This window comes from Pongo pygmaeus, chromosome 4, assembly GCF_028885625.2.
Source record: "Pongo pygmaeus isolate AG05252 chromosome 4, NHGRI_mPonPyg2-v2.0_pri, whole genome shotgun sequence".
In the NCBI taxonomy this organism is placed as follows: domain Eukaryota; kingdom Metazoa; phylum Chordata; class Mammalia; order Primates; family Hominidae; genus Pongo; species Pongo pygmaeus.
The window spans coordinates 146,002,673-146,019,600 of NC_072377.2; the positions used below are offsets into that span (position 1 = coordinate 146,002,673).

General features: G+C 50.5%; 2 protein-coding genes across 2 annotated transcripts in view; both read left to right on the forward strand.

Moving 5' to 3' along the window:
- The window catches only part of LOC129036253 (protocadherin gamma-A3), a 173,655-nt gene that overhangs the window by 148,586 nt on the left and 8,141 nt on the right, over positions 1 to 16,928 (forward strand). Inside the window, exon 3 of the mRNA XM_054487146.2 lies at positions 6,928 to 6,986. Coding sequence (XP_054343121.1) covers positions 6,928 to 6,986 — 59 coding nt within the window. The remainder of the gene's footprint in view (positions 1 to 6,927; positions 6,987 to 16,928) is intronic.
- Positions 1,359 to 6,921, forward strand: PCDHGC5 (protocadherin gamma subfamily C, 5). Its single transcript, XM_054489308.2, has one exon. It carries the CDS (start codon positions 1,359 to 1,361, stop codon positions 3,993 to 3,995), a length of 2,637 nt encoding a protein of 878 aa, XP_054345283.1. The 3' UTR covers positions 3,996 to 6,921.

The following is a 16,928-nucleotide window of genomic DNA, read 5'->3' on the forward strand; positions in this document are numbered from 1 at the left end:
GAAGCATGATGATGGAATGTGGGAGCACAGGAGGCTACAGTGCACAGGGTACAGTGCACCAGGCAGTCACTTGGACAAAGGTGGCTGTTTTCTCTACTCTTCCTGAAAAAGGGGATCAGATTCTGAAGTACCTTAACTCTAGGTTACCATTTCCCAAGGGATTGAGGGGAAATAAAATCTTTGTCTCACAGCATCTAGTACACTGTGAAGGGATCTCTCTATTTGAAACATAGCAGACAGCAGAAAGAGGAGAGAACTAAAGGAATAGAGAGGCACACATCAGAGTGGTAGCATAGATCTTTTGGTCTGGGTCTCAGGACTCATATCAAGTCCCTACTGGGGATTTCAACTAGATGCGGTAAATTAGAAGGTTGGTGTGGGCTGCTCATCACCTTTGGAAAAAAGCAGTAAGTGAAATCACTTATGTCAGAAAACTGGTTTACAGTTGGCTGATTCATAGAAACAGCCACCCTGTGCATCTTTAAGTTGAGTTCTCCTGAATTTGGTGAAACCATGAAACCTAGAAGCCATCCATGCTTGGCCTCTGACCACCCTCCTGGGTGACCTGATTCAGCCCCAGAAAGGTTCCCCTACCCAAAAACTGTAACACTCATTCCACATTTGGGGTCTGGGGCGTCAGAAAAGCTAAGTCCCATGTCAGCTGACATTGAGATTTCCTCAAAGCATTGCTGGAGAGTCAGGGCAAGACTTTACAAGGTTCTTACTAATCTTTTCTCTCACCTTAGCAGCATTCAGCACGATGGGGGAGGGTGGGGGAATACATGGGCTTTGCCTCTCCCAGAAGGACAAGATTTTGCTGGTTCAAGCAAAGTGGTGGAAGCTTCTGAAGTCATGCAGGAAGTTGCTGGGACAGAACGCTGAGGAGTTTTGTATCACTTTGTCTTCCCTGTTGAGTACCATCTGAGCTGTCAAACTTTGCTGCCAAGGGGGCTGAATCAACCTGCAGCACGAAGTGAGTGGGGAGGTAGGAAGCTTCTGTGACACAGATTTGCAGCCTGTGTTCCCAAGGTTTCCAGGATTGAGGAGACTCCATAATTGGTTGAGAGCACACAGACTTTTTGGCCAATCAGACTCAGAGCTGAGGTGGGAGATCTGCTCTTCCAGCCCGCCTCTCCTCCTCCAGCTCCCCAGCTCCACTCAAATTCAGCTCCCCTCCCCCCTCCCCACCCCCGCCACTCGGTGACTAAGAAGAACTGCTGCAAGCAGGCAAACCTCCGAGCAGTTTTTAAGAGGCTGGAAGGAGACATAAGAGACTTCAGCTGCTGCATTCCAAGCCCTGGGTCTACCTTGGAGACAGGACAGCACAGACTTACTCTCCACAAAGGGACTTCTGGGTCATGGGGCCCAAGACACCCCCACAGCTCGCTGGGAAATGGCAAGTGCTGTGCATGTTGTCCTTGTGCTGCTGGGGCTGGGTGTCTGGGCAGCTTCGTTACTCAGTGGTGGAGGAGTCTGAGCCGGGGACGCTGGTGGGGAATGTTGCTCAGGATCTGGGCTTAAAGATGACAGATCTGTTGAGCCGGCGGCTGCAATTGGGCTCTGAGGAGAATGGGCGCTATTTTTCCCTCAGCTTGATGAGTGGTGCCCTGGCAGTGAATCAAAAGATTGACCGAGAAAGCCTATGTGGAGCCAGCACCAGCTGCCTGCTGCCAGTGCAGGTGGTGACTGAACACCCCCTGGAGCTAATCCGTGTAGAGGTAGAGATCCTGGATCTCAATGACAACTCTCCTAGCTTTGCCACCCCTGAGCGAGAGATGCGCATCTCAGAATCAGCGGCACCTGGGGCACGATTCCCACTGGACAGTGCCCAGGATCCGGATGTGGGCACCAATACCGTGAGCTTTTACACTCTAAGCCCCAACAGCCACTTCTCTCTGAATGTGAAGACCCTAAAAGATGGGAAGCCATTCCCAGAGCTGGTGCTAGAGCAGCAGCTGGATCGTGAAACCCAGGCAAGACATCAGCTGGTGCTTACTGCTGTGGATGGGGGGACCCCAGCCCACTCAGGGACCACCCTTATCTCTGTCATCGTGCTGGACATCAATGATAATGCTCCAACCTTCCAATCCTCAGTTCTACGTGTGGGAATCCCAGAGAATGCACCCATTGGTACTCTGCTGCTCCGCCTCAATGCCACTGATCCAGACGAGGGCACCAACGGCCAACTAGACTATTCTTTTGGAGACCACACATCTGAGGCAGTGCGGAACCTCTTTGGCCTAGACCCTAGCAGTGGGGCAATCCATGTGTTGGGTCCCATAGACTTTGAGGAGTCACGTTTCTATGAAATTCATGCAAAAGCCCGTGACCAGGGACAGCCTGCCATGGAGGGCCACTGTGTGATTCAAGTGGATGTGGGTGATGTCAATGACAATGCCCCAGAGGTGCTATTGGCCTCTTTGGCCAACCCTGTCCTAGAGAGCACACCAGTGGGCACAGTAGTGGGGTTGTTTAATGTGCGAGACCGAGACTCAGGTAGAAATGGTGAAGTGAGCCTTGATATCTCTCCGGACCTGCCATTTCAGATTAAGCCTTCTGAGAATCACTACTCGCTGCTAACCAGCCAGTCTTTGGACCGGGAGGCCACATCCCACTATACCATCGAGCTGCTGGCCAGCGATGCTGGTTCACCTCCCCTACACAAACATCTCACCATCAGGCTCAACATTTCAGATGTCAATGACAATGCACCCCGCTTCAACCAGCAGCTTTACACTGCTTACATCCTAGAAAACCGGCCTCCAGGCTCCCTTCTCTGCACTGTGGCTGCCTCAGATCCAGACATTGGGGATAATGCCCGCCTCACCTACTCCATTGTAGGAAATCAGGTTCAGGGAGCCCCAGCCTCCTCCTTTGTGTATGTCAACCCAGAGGATGGACGGGTCTTTGCCCAGCGTACCTTTGACTATGAATTGCTGCAGATGCTGCAGATTGTGGTTGGGGTTCGAGACTCCGGCTCTCCCCCATTGCATGCCAACACATCTCTGCATGTGTTTGTCCTGGACGAGAATGATAATGCCCCAGCTGTGCTGCACCCACGGCCAGGCTGGGAACACTCAGCCCCCCAGCGTCTCCCTCGCTCTGCTCCTCCTGGCTCCTTGGTCACCAAGGTGACAGCCGTGGATGCTGATGCAGGCCACAATGCGTGGCTCTCCTACTCACTGTTGCCACAGTCCACAGCCCCAGGACTGTTCCTCGTGTCTACACACACTGGTGAGGTGCGCACAGCCCGGGCCTTACTGGAGGATGACTCTGACACCCAGCAGGTGGTGGTCCTGGTGAGGGACAATGGTGACCCTTCACTCTCCTCCACAGCCACAGTGCTGCTGGTTCTGGAGGATGAGGACCCTGAGGAAATGCCCAAATCCAGTGACTTCCTCATACACCCTCCTGAGCGTTCAGACCTTACCCTTTACCTCATTGTGGCTCTAGCGACCGTCAGTCTCTTATCCCTAGTCACCTTCACCTTTCTGTCAGCTAAGTGCCTTCAGGGAAACGCAGACGGGGACGGGGGTGGAGGGCAGTGCTGCAGGCGCCAGGACTCACCCTCCCGGGACTTCTATAAGCAGTCCAGCCCCAACCTGCAGGTGAGCTCGGACGGCACGCTCAAGTACATGGAGGTGACGCTGCGGCCCACAGACTCGCAGAGCCACTGCTACAGGACGTGCTTTTCACCGGCCTCGGACGGCAGTGACTTCACTTTTCTAAGACCCCTCAGCGTTCAGCAGCCCACAGCTCTGGCGCTGGAGCCTGACGCCATCCGGTCCCGCTCTAATACGCTGCGGGAGCGGAGCCAGGTGAGGGGCTCGGCGCCGCCCCGGGCGACCCCTGGGGGCGGCACTGGAGAAGCCGCCCGTCCTCATAAGGGACTGAACTTGCATCCACTCCTCTCCGGCCGCCTCGGCCGCTGGCTGCGCTCCACCCGATTCTCGGGATCATTGGACCGTTTGCGCGGAACCAGAGTGGCCGATTAAGGGATGGGGCTCCGAGCACCGGGGGGTGGTGGCGACTGCGGGCGAGGGGAGGTGGGACTGACCCCCACCCCTACACTCAAAAAAGGCTGGGGCCCCCTTCGAGCTTCCGGTGAATTTCGGGCGATTTCCGCGGGTGTCGGGGATCCCGGGAGGAGGCAGTCACAGATCCACCCCTGCAGCCAGCCTCCTAGGCGCCGGCTCCGGCACGCTTCGCGGGTCTGTAGGTTTCCTCTTCGATTTCTCCCCAGCTCCCAGCATCTGTGACTTCACTGTTACCCTCCCTATCCCCGCATCACCCAACCGCACCTGTCTGCAGGACTTAGGTGTGCGCGCGGGGCTCATGCGTGTCCTCCCTGCAGGCCACCCCCACAGCCCACACAAGGTGCACGGGCTCGCCACGCCCCGCCAACACGTGCGCGGACGCACGCACGCACTCCTCGCACGTGGGCTTACGCGAATACCAGCTTTCACTGCCACTCGCTCGCGGCCAGATTCACAGGCCTGTCCCGGCCCACTCGCAGCTCCCCTCTGCCGCTCCCTCCGCCGGGCTCAGGGGTACTCGTAGCTGATTGTGCGCGCCTGAGTGAGGGTCCCAGATCGCGGCCGCCCAGGACCAGGCAAGGACTCCAGAGCCTCCTCTCACCTCTCCCACCTGCGCCCCGGGCTGGGCTGGGTCGCCTGGGGGGCGGCCTGAGCGAGGCGCGGGGCCAGGAGCGCTGGAGCGACTCCCGCTCTAAGTGTCGGGCGGGTGGGACTCTACGACCCTTGGGCCAGAGGTCCGGATGGTCCCGGGACTCCGTCTCAGGGGTGGCGACCCCTCAACCCAGAAGCCTCGAGCAGGCGGACAGGCAGAGCTGCCCAGTGGCCTGAGGCGCGGCAGGGCTCGGCGTTGGGCGAGTGAGTGAGCCTCTATAGGACAGCAGGCCTGGGACTCCAGTGGCACCAGCGGCCCCTTCCTCCCGCAGGAAGTGAAAGCCTGGAGCGCCCTGGCTCTCAACCCCCAGAGATACAGGCTTTTGGCGCCGTCGTGATCACAATGTGCCCAGCGATCTAGGGTCAGAGATTTGGAGGTGACCAAACTATCTGAGACTCTAACAAGTCCTGTCTCCTCTGGCGGATGGAAAGCTATAGGCTCTGCCAGATGCCAGGGTGCCCTTATGTGTGAGGAAACTACAATAGTAAAAAACACAAGTTTCCCCAACTCCAGGAGCTTTTATTCAAAATATATCTATGCCTAACTCTGCTCCTAGGACTGTATTTTGAAACATCCCCAGGTGATTTTGATAGCTGATTGAGAGAAACTTACTATATAACTCCTTTGAGAACCTCATCTCATTTGCTCTTCCCACCATTGCTGTTGGCTAGGTACTAACATACCTCTCTTATAACAGCTTCACAGAGGTCAAGTGACTTGCAAGTGACAGAGCAAGTAAGAGAGATTCTAACCCCTGTCTAACTCCAGAAAGTGTGCTTTTAATTTCTTGGCACTTGGAACTTTAAAAGTTTGAGGACAGGAGAGGGGAGTTGCCTCTGCTGGGATTTTGCTTCTGCTGGGATGGGGCAAGGGTGGGGTTCCTTCCCTTTTAGGACCTTACATGTGGGGAAAGTCTTCTGCGGCTCCTCATTTCTGAGCAGTCCCCGCAGCGCAAACTTGGCTCAAACTCACCTTATGTAGGTTGAGTTCCCCCAGCTCCCTTTCCTCCTATCACAATCACTGCATTTCCATGTAGATTCTGCTGTGTCTAAGAAAACAGTGGCTGAGGGCTTGCCATCCCTGTGCCCTTCTCCGTGGCAGCTCCAGAATGGTGCTAGTGACTCCCGATACACCTGGAATGCTAGGTTTCTGGGTTCTGCTCATATCACTGCCACCTGTGAGCCTTGAGTGAGCACTGGCAGTTCTGGAGCTTCCTTCTCCCTGGAGTAATCTGAGATACTCACACTCTCTGCTTCTGGGAGCAAGTATGATTATTAATTACCAGCCCACCCCAGAACCAGTGAGGAGGTGGCTCTAGGAGTGCTCCATGAGAGTGTGTGATGGGATAACACATCCCCTGGAAAGACCAGAAGGGACTCAGGAATGAAGTGGCTGGCCAGAGCCCCACACCTTCAGCTAGGTGGGAGATGGCTACAAATCAGCCCCTTGGGAGCCCTGGAGACTTAGTTGGCCCTGCTTGGAGGCTGTGGGAGCTGGATCCCTCCCCCCTGCATCCCTTCCATTTTTCTCCGTCTCAGACAGAGCAGCCTTGTTCTCTTCTCCTTAGTCACAGACCATTGTCTGGCACGGAGTTCTAGGGGTGAGAAGTGTCCCGGGACTTGGATGCCCTGCAAAGGCCCAATCTGGCATGACTCCTAAATTAATAATGTATTTAGCTGTGGGAAGAGATTCTTGTGAGCCAAGGGCCCAGAGAAGGTGTCCCTGTGAATGTGTCACTGCACAACCTGGCACCAAAAGGGTTACCAGGAGCAGCAGCCATCTTGCTGCAGAGGATGCTTTGTTCCCAGCTGAGGAGTTGAATAAATTCATTCTAGGGCTGGTAGAATTCTCACTGAAAAGCCTCCTCTGCCACTTTAGGGGGCTTTCTCTGCACCTCTTCCCCCAGTTCCACAGAAGATGCCTTCAGTCCTTGAATTTTGGCTCAGGAGTTCTGACTCTGGGGGCAGGGAGGAAGGGGCCATTTCTTTAGGAAAGGAGTCTCAGCTTGCTCACTGTGGTCAGATGAAATGTGATTTATCTCTTGGTTTCTGGTACCTCAGACCTCTGAGACCTGAGGTGTATTTTGTCTTTGGAGATGAGTCCAACCCTGCCCCCTCTTAGCCTGTTTTCTTCTCTGTGCCCACTCCCCTCCTTCTCTCCCGGCCCATCCCTAGGGGCTCGGGTGACATTCTAACTTCTCATGGGTACTCAGCCCCTTTCCCTCTGTTTTCTCCACAGCAAGCCCCGCCCAACACGGACTGGCGTTTCTCTCAGGCCCAGAGACCCGGCACCAGCGGGTAGGTGACTGATTCTCCAGCCCACCCTCTTCTCTGCGGCATTTTCTCAGGGATGACGTGGGAGGAGATGGGGGAGGGCTCAGCATTTGCTACAAATGGCTTCTCCCTCAGTTTGAGATCCCAGGGAGGTCTTGGTGTGTGGGGAGCTGGCACACAGACCCCAGAAGGAAGAGGCGACTGCCCTGACTGTTCAGGAAGCTCAATTCACATGCTTGCCCCTTCCCTCCTCCCCACGACTGGCACCTTTTCCTATCCCCTGAGGGCACTGTGGAACCAAAGGACGGTCTTAAGCTGGTCTCTGGGTGAAAGCGAGGCTTTCTATGCCCATGTACTGCCTAACCCCCTCCCCTGAGTTGAGCTGGGCTCCATTCTGACCTGGGGCTCAGGCAGAAAAACATTTGACCGGAGGAGGCCGTCTGCACTCAGCGCCTTCTCCAGAGCCTCCAGAGCCGAGGCTGACTGCAGCCTGGGGAGAGTGGAGGCAGCACAGCTGGAGGTGGAACTGAGGAAGGACTGGGCGGGGCATGGAGCATGCCCCCCTCTCCGGCCCCTCCTCCCACTGTCCTCTGCCCCTACTTGTCCTGCTCTCTGTCTATGGGGTCTCCGTGTCTCTGCCCCTTTTTCTTGAGTTTCTGTCTTTGCCATTTTCTCTTACCTCTCAGTCCTTCCCTCAGTCTCTATTTCGCTTTGCAATCTCTGCCTCTCCCTTTCTTCTCCATCTCTGTCTTAGCTTCCGTCTTGATTGCTGCACCTCAGCCTCAGTCCCTTTCATTTGTCTACTTGCATTGATCTGTGCCACCCACTGTGCCTGCCATGGCATAAGTGCTCAATAAATGTGGAGTGAGTAACTACACGGGACCCTTAGTCTCTTTCTCTTTCTCTATCTCTGCCTCCCTGTCCTTGTCCTGGACCTCTTTTCTGTTTCTCCTTTCACCATTTCCTAGCGCCTTGTGCTCTTCTATCCTCAGCCTCTATATTTCTCTGTCTCTCACTATTTCTGCTTTCCTCTCTGTTCTCAGCCTCACTGCATCTCTTTCTCTGTCTCTGTCTCTGTGTATCTCTCTGTGCCTGTTGTCTTTTTCTGCCTCTTTCTCTGTTACTCTTTCTTTATATCTCTTTTTCTTTTATCTTGTCTTTTCCTCTGAGCCTCTGTCTCAGTCTCTCATTTTTTTGTGCTTGTGGGCAAGCCAGCACACACAACCCCCCTCCCACCACCCACCAACACCCCGCTCTCTTCCTTCCCTGCCCCTCACACACTGAGCCTTTGATCGCAGCTCTCCACCACACACCCTCCCATCCAAGCAGCCCCAGCTGCTCATTTCAATCTGGTATGAATTCCTGCTGAGACAGGAACCCCCTGCGGGCTGAAGGGGAGGGAAACTTCAGCAGAAAGACCTTCAGTTGGTCTGAGCAGAGTGGGATAGGCTCTGGGCCAGGCCTTCCAGTTAGAAGTCAGGAGCCTGGAGGAGTCTCAGAGCCCAGGGAGAGAAGCAGGAGCTTGGGCCACCTTACCCTACCTCCTCAATGGTTGAGTACTTGCTGTCCACATTTGCCAAGTTGCTACAGATGCTGAGCTTCCAAGAGTTATCTCTCCCCATCCTGCAACCAACCAAACCCTTGTTGCCACAAGGACCCAGGAGCCCTTGGTGTATGGCAGAGATTCTAGCTCCTGGGCATGCACAGTCCTGTCACCCATCTTAGGAATGCGAAGCGCTTCTTAGACGGCCCCTAAAAAGCAGCAGATCAAAAGGCTTGGGCTGCCCTTGCCCTTCCTTTGACCCCAGCTGTTGTCCTTCTCCCTGCTGGCCTTGCCAACCTTCTCATAAGTTATCCATTAAGTCATTAATGTATTCATTCATTCATTTATTCAACAAATATTTATTGAGCATCTACTATGAGCAGGGCCTTATGCTAAACATTGGGCTATAGAAGTGAACAAGTAGATGTGATCCCAGAACTCATAGGCTTCCAGGCCAGCAGAGGAGACTGAAAATTTGCAACAAGTAACACTTTAAAAAAAAAAAAAAAAAAGGCCGGGCGCTGTGGCTCACGCCTGTAATCCCAGCACTTTGGGAGGCCAAGGTGGGTAGATCACTTGAGGTCGGGGGTTTGAGACCAGCCTGGCAGCCAACATGGTGAAACCCCATCTCGACTAAAAATATAAAAATTAGCCAGGCGTGGTGGCAGGCACCTGTAATCCCAGTGACTTAGAAGGCTGAGGCAGAACTGCTTGAACCCGGAAGGCAGAGGTTGCAGTGAGCCGAGATCACGAAAAAAAAAATAATCTAGCCACAAATCACAGTAAGTTCTGAGAGGCAGAGAACAATGTGAGTGTAATGGGGGGAAAGATCAGAGAAGGCTTCTAGGAGGAGGTGACATTGAGAAGTTCTAGGCCATTTATGTTCCCTCTACCTACCTCCACCCCAGGCCATACACTGGCTTTGAAGCAGAATTCACCATTGAACCTGGAAGCCCCACCAACTGCCTCTCATGTGTCCTCTGGGGTGAGCACCTTACCCCTGCCTCAACTCCCTTTTCATCAAATGAGAGGCTTAGTGGCCTGGAATACATGTGGGAGCTCTTGGAGATATGGAGGAGAAGGTGCGGAACCTCTCTCTCTCTCCTCTCTCTGCTGCCTTAGTTAACTTGTGGAGGATGCAACAAACTTTTTTTTTTTTTTTTTTAGACAGAGTCTTGCCCTGTTGCCCAAGCTGGAGTGCAGTGGTGCGATCTTGGCTCACTGCAACCTCTGCCTGCCAGGTTCAAGCGATTCTCCTGCCTCAGCCTCCTGAGTAGCTGGGACAGCAGGTGTGCACCACCACACCCAGCTCATTTTTGTATTTTTAGTAGAGATGGGTTTCACCATGTTGGCCAGGCTGGTTTCAAACTCCCCGACCTCAACTGATCCACCTGCCTCAGCTTCCCAAAGTGCTAGAATTACAGGTGTGAGCCATCGCCCCTGGCCACAACAAACATTTTTGATTCAGTGGCTCCAAAGTGAAATAAGCGTTAGGATCTACTCCAGTAACTTCAACTTCTCTCCTTCATTCATTCAACAAATGGTCAGTGAGCACTTTCTGTTGGCCAGGCAGTGTTCTCGATGTGGGAGGCCCCTGCCCTCAAGGAGTTTACAGCACATTGAAGGAGAAAAATATTGACCAAATAATTACAACAATAAATGTGAGACTGAAACTGTCATAAGTGCTAGGTAGAATTGTATCTGGTGGTATGGGCGTATAATAGGGATTTGATTTAGGGAGCAGGAGGACATCCTGGAAATGAAGTTGTGCTGAGATCTGAAAGACAAATACAAATTAACCAGCTGAAGAAAAGAAGGAAGAGCATTCCAGATGGTCAGGCATACCAGCTTCAAAGCAGGGCTAGTGTTGAGTTCTTCAGTAAACTTGGTTCAAGTTCAAGCCAGCTCTGGGTCGCACTGCCTACAAAGAAGGAAGAGCATTCCAAATGGGAAAAGCCTATGCAAAAGCTTTGTGGTGAGGCCTCCTGGGATCAAGGGAATGGCAGGGAGTTTTCTCTTTGCTGGCACTGGAGTGAGGGGATGAAGAGGAGAGGTTCCTTTTATTCAGTCTAACCCTGGTTCCAGCCTTCTGTTGATGCCCTGCCTCACTCCTTCCCCACCATCTTGCCCACTGCCCTCCAGCCTCGTCTGGTCAGACACACCAGCTTCAAAGCAGGGCTACTGTTGAGTTCTTCAGTAAACTTGGTTCAAGTTCAAGTCAGCACTGGGTCACACTGCCTAGACAGAAGGAAGAAGACCTGGCCAGGTGTGGTGGCTCACGCCTGTAATCCCAGCACTTTGGGAGGCTGAGGTGGGTGGATCACCTGAGGTCAGGAGTTTGAGACCAGCCTGGCCAACATGATGAAACCCCGTCTCTAGTAAAAATACAAAATATTAGCCAGGTGTGGTGGTGTACACCTATAGTCCCAGCTGCTCAGGAGGCCGAGGCAGGGGAATCGCTTGAACCCAGGAGGCGGAGGTTGCAGTGAGCTGAGATCATACCACTGCATTCCAGTCTGGGTGACAGAGCGAGACTCCATCAGGAAAGAAAGAAAGAAAGAAAGAGAGAGAGGGAGGGAGGGAAGTAAGGCAGGAAGGAAGGAAGGGAGGGAGGGAAGTAAGGCAGGAAGGAAGGAAGGAAGGAAGGAAAAAGGGAGAAAAAATGAAGAAGACTTACATTCTGAAGTTCCTGCTTGGCACATGCTTCTCCTCCCCACCACTATCCCTTCTCAGGTCATCCTTTGGGTGTCTGATCCCAATAGCTGTTGTCTCAAGCTCTGAGCCCAGCAAACCATTTCCCCCTTCTTAGGCTATAACCCAGGCCCTGCCCTGCAGCTGTCCCCAGCCTCTGCACAAAGAGTCTCCATTTGGTCCCTAGCCTGTTCTCTGATGGCTCCACACTACCATCCCTCCTCTGAGAGACAGTATCCCTGCTCTCTCTCAGTTTGGGCAGTCATTCAACAAACAAATAGCAACTTAATATTTTTCTGCTTATAAAATAGTACATGCTCACTATAGAAACATGAAAAATAGAAAAAAAATTAAAAGGAAAACCACCCATCATTTTACAATCTAAGGAGAACCACCACCAACTACAGTTTAATATGAAACATTTCAAATATGTACAAAAGTAGAGAGAATGGAGTCATGAACCTGTATGATACCACTATCCAGCTTCAACTAATGCCTTATCTTGTTTCACCTATATCCCTACCTTTATCCTGTCCTTGGATTCTTTTGAAGCAAATCTCAGACATCATATAATTTCATCTTGGTCTCCACCATCTTTAACAGATGACTTTTATTTATTTATTTATTTATTTATTTTTTTGGAGACAGAGTCTCACTCTCTCGCCCAGGCTGTGGCGCAATCTCAGCTCACTGCAGCCTTCGCCTCCCGGGTTCAAGCAATTCTCATGCTTCAGCCTCCTAAGTAGCTAGGATTACAGGTGTGCACCACCACACACAGCTAATATTTTGTATTTTCAGTAGAAAGAGGGTTTCGCCATGTTGGCCAGGCTGGTCTTGAACTCCTGGCCTCAAGTGATCCACCCTCCTCGGCCTCCCAAAATGTTGGGATTACAGGTGTGAGCCACCTTGCCCGGCCAGATGATTCTTTTATAAGGTCCACATTTTATATTTGAGTGAGTGTCTTGTAAGTATCTTACGCTCTTTTAATGTAAAAGACTTCCCCTTCATCTTCCATTTTTGCAATTTATTTGTTGAATCCTTACCTTTTCATATGTATCTTTCTAAACTTTTCTTTGTGTAATCAAAGAACATGCATGAGCTTCATTTTTATTTTTATTTTTAGTTATTTATTTATTTATTTATTTTTTGATACATAGCCTCGCTCTGTCACCCAGGCTGGAGTGCAGTGGTGCAATCTCGGCTCACTGCAAGCTCCGCCTCCCGGGTTCACACCATGCTCCTGCCTCAGCCTCCAGAATAGCTGGGACTACAGGCGCCCACTACCACGCCTGGCTAATTTTTTTGTATTTTTAGTAGAGATGGGGTTTCACCGTGTTAGCCAGGATGGTCTCAATCTCCTGACCTCGTGATCCGCCCGCCTCGGCCTCCTAAAGTGCTGGGATTACAGGTGTGAGCCACCGCGCCCAGCCAAGCTTCATTTTTAAAAAATCTCATTCACCTAAATAAGTTGTTCACAAACTTGTCACACTTTCATGTGACACTTTATTCACATATTAAGAACTGTTATTCCCAGTCATACGGTACATTTCCTACTAGTTTTTTAAAAATAGCACCTGAGGCCATACTGTCCAACAGAATTATAGCTTTTTTCTTCTTTGCAGTGTATCATGAGAATTTCCCCATGTCTTTCAAAATTCTTCCCAAGTCATTTGCAGAGTAACTCCTCTTATGAATATACATATTATTGTACAGAACAAGTCCTCATATGAATATACATATTATTTTTCTAATGCTAATGGGCTTTTGCTACATTAGAAAACATACACATTCATTTACATTTTTTTTTTTGAGACAGAGTCTCGCTCTGTCTCCAGGCTGGGGTGCAGTGGCCCCATCTCGGCTCACTGCAAGCTCCGCCTCCCGGGTTCAAGCGATTCTCCTGCCTCAGCCTCCTGAGTAGCTGGGACTACAGGCACGCGCCACCACACCCAGCTAATTTTTGTATTTTTAGTAGAGACGGGGTTTCACCATGTTGGCCAGGATGGTCTCAATCTCTTGACCTCGTGATCCGCCTGCCTCAGCCTCCCAAAGTGCTGGAATTACAGGTGGGAGCCACCGTCCCCAGCCTCATTTACATTTTAACACAATTAAATTCAGGCTGTTGTCAGGGTGATTTCCTAGATTTCTCAGTTTTTTGAGCATGATGTAGGGAGTATTTTATTATAGTCCAGTCTATGGGATATTCCCTTATACACACACACACACCCCCCAAACTCAATAGGGCAAGAACCATATTCATCATCTCTTAAATCCTAGGTCCTGTCACAGGCCACTGCTTGGAAAACAGTTGACTAAATGTAGTCCATTTCTTCCATTTTTACTTTTCACTACTCCCCAAATCGTGGAAGAGTCCCTTATATCTGCTGCTGGGGCTCCAAGGCCTCCGTGCTGAAGCCCAGTACGTTGTTGTGTATAAGATCATAGGCCCTGGAATCATATTAGGCTGGCTTTCAGGTTGCAACTCTATCAGTTCCAGCTGTGTGACTCTGGTATAGTCTCTCAACCTCTCTGAGCCCTGTTTTCATCTGTTGGAAAATATAGATAATCACAACACTTATCTGCAGGGTGGTTCTGAGGATTAAAAAAACAAATATATTACCCAGTCAGCTTAGAATAGGAAGCTCTCAGTAAATGGTTAAAAAAGAGGTCTCTCTCCCTCTGCTCATCTCTTACCCAGCTTCACATAATTGGCAGCCCACCCACCTGTTTGGCCCTCAACCTTCAACCATTTCCCAGGACTCCTCCTTACACTCCTGACCATCATGGTTCCAAGCCCACTTTTCCACTCAGCTTTATTCCCTCAACACCACTGCTCCCCGTGACAGGTCATCCTCCTAACCTCTGGCATCTGGTCCCGTTGTCTCCCTCACAACCCCCATGCTCTCCTCCCTGCAACCCCCGCCGCTTGCCTGCTCTCCCTACTTTATTCCCATTAGCCCTCTTCACCTGGGGCTGAGAACACCTGGCCTTGACCCTGCACCCTCAGCCAGGCCCAGAGAGAGCTCAGTTGGGCAGGAAGTAAGGACCCCAGATATTCAGTTGAGGAATTTAACATTAATACAATAATATAGAATCCACCAGCAGATTTTCATAAATGTTCTGCGTGTTCTTTTATCCTTTTTTTAAATCCAGGATTTCATCAAGGAGCATAGATTGCATTTGGTTGTCACGTCTTTCCTCTCCTTTAATCTGGAGCCAGCTCCCAGTCTTTTTATTTTTTTAATGACATGGATATTTTTAAAGAGTCCAGGCCAGTTGTCCTTTAAAACGTCCCCAAACCTGGATTTGCTGGCTATTCTCTGATGGTTAGATTCAGATTACACACCTTGGTAGGAATACTTCCCGCAACATCACACTGGGACTCATCTAACGTCGGCCTGTCCCACTATCAGTGATGCTGAGTTTGTTTGTGTGGTAAAAACAGTGTCCCAGATCTCTCCATTATAAAAATATATTTTTATAAAGATATTTTAAAATATTTGTGAAAATATAAGTAATCTGTGGATGATACTTTGAGATAGGCAGCAACCCTTCATGCAATTTTAGTATTCCCTGATGATCCTTGCCTGTATCTGTTTTTACATCAGTGATTACAAAGCGGTGATGTTCTGTCATTCCTTCTACATGTATTTGCTGGTATTCTTCTGAAAATTACCTGGATAATCTCTTCAGATTTAAATTCACTGTCTTTTCCTCGGGGAAGCCTGGACTGGCTGAGCTGCCTAACCCTGCCTCTCTCTCTTTTTTTTTTTTTTTTTTTGACAGGGAGTCTAGCTCTGTTGCCAGGCTGGAGTGCAGTGACAACCTTCACCTCCTGGGTTCAAGCGATTCTCCTGCCTGAGCCTCCCAAGTAGCTGGGACTACAGGCGTGTGCCACCATGCCCGGTTAAATTTTTTTTTTTAATATATATTTTAGTTGAGACAGGGTTTCACCATGTTGGTCAGGATGGTCTCGATCTCCTGACCTCGTGGTCTGCCCACCCCTGCCTCTCTTCATACCCTCTGATAGCCCCTGACACAGCCCATGGCAAGTATCACAATTGCAATTACTCTATTATGTAATTATTTAAAATCAGCCTCTCAGTGCCCACCATGAGCACCGTAAAGATGGACAATTTCTATCATATTCACAGCCATAACCCCAGCACCTAGCTCTGTGTCTGGTACATAGTAATTGCTCAAGAAAGAATTGTTGGAGGGGCACGGTGGCTCACGCCTGTAATTCCAGCACTTTGGGAAGCGGAGGCGGGTGTATCATGAGGTCAGGAGTTCGAAACCAGCCTGGCCAATATGATGAAACCCTGTCTCTACTAAAAATACAAAAATTCGCTGGGCATGGTGGCGTGTGTGCGCCTGTTGTCCCAGCTGCTCAAGAGGCTGAGGCAGGAGAATCACTTGAACCTGGGAGGCAGAGGTTGCAGTGAGCCGAGATTGCACCACTGTACTCCAGCCTGGGTGACAGAGTGAGACTCCAGCTCAAAAAAAAAAAGAAAAGAAATCATTATTGAATCAATGGAAACAGAATTACAACTCTTCCCACTTTTGAGAAGGAGAATTGAGATTCCTGCTTTCCCCTTCAACCCTAGCTTTATGTTTGTTGTGATGGTATAGAGGTCACACGTGGCAGCCTTGTGTCTGTTCTTAAGCTGAGTTCATCTACTTAGGGACTGGGAATCCCAGATTGGGCGAAACCAAAAGCAGGGACAGACCTTGGAAAAATGGTAAAGCAGTTCTTAGTTGTGCTCACCCACCGTGAGAAAATATGCACACACACACAACACAACACACACACACACATTTTCATGCCTTCAAGGCCTACCCTACAGCCTTTCCCATGGTGCCAAAGCCTTCTTCTTACCTTACAGTCACTTCACTGTCTCTGCTGGCCTCTTCCCACTCATTTAGGCAACAAATATTTATTGAAAAACTTCTCTGAGCCAGATGGTGCCAAACAGTTACCTAAAGGGCAGACTGTGTGTGTGCCAGGGCTGTTTCCTGCCAACAGGAAACAAATTGAAATAATTTCCCCTGCAAATTGAAATAATTTCATCCTTGGAAATTCAAAAAAATCATGGAAATTGTCACTGTGGGAAAATTCCAAGTAGAGCTGAACCTTCTAAGAAGTAGAGAATTCTTCTTTTGGTTTAGTATTTTTTTTTAATTATGAATCATTTCAAGTCTTTTCAACACTCGGAGTTTCTAAAAGTCTCAATTAGGTCCAAGTGCTAGGCTTTGTGCTAGGTGCTTCAGTAGGAAGCAGGTGGAGTCGCTGCCTCACAGAAGTCAGTGTGGGGGAGGAACAGACAGGCACAACAACAGTTGCAGTGTGACTAGTGCCATGTGGGGTAGCCGCTGGGATGGGAGTACAGTGGAGGCACCTGCCCCGTCTGAGTGGATCTCCTCTGATACATTTTATTCGTGTCATCATGGCAAATGTTGGGGGACTGGCATTCTAGGGAACACCATCTGCCCAGGATTCACAGCAAGAGGGAACTTGAGGGATAGGAAAGTGCACCTTGGAAAAGGTTTGATGATAGAGTGTTTGAGGGTGGGGGGTGGGGGTTCTTGTAAAATAGGAGGGGCAGGTTCTTATATGGCCATGGATTTTACTCTGAGGGCTTAGGAAGCCATTGAATTTTAGAAATTTCTTCTCCCTGCTCCAGGGTCTCTTGGGGCCTCCTACATCTCCCCCTAGGTACTTCCTAGGTCCC

Excerpts from the sequence above, each read along its gene's own strand:
- PCDHGC5 (XM_054489308.2), top strand. The coding sequence starts at position 1,359 with ATGGGGCCCAAGACACCCCCACAGCTCGCTGGGAAATGGCAAGTGCTG.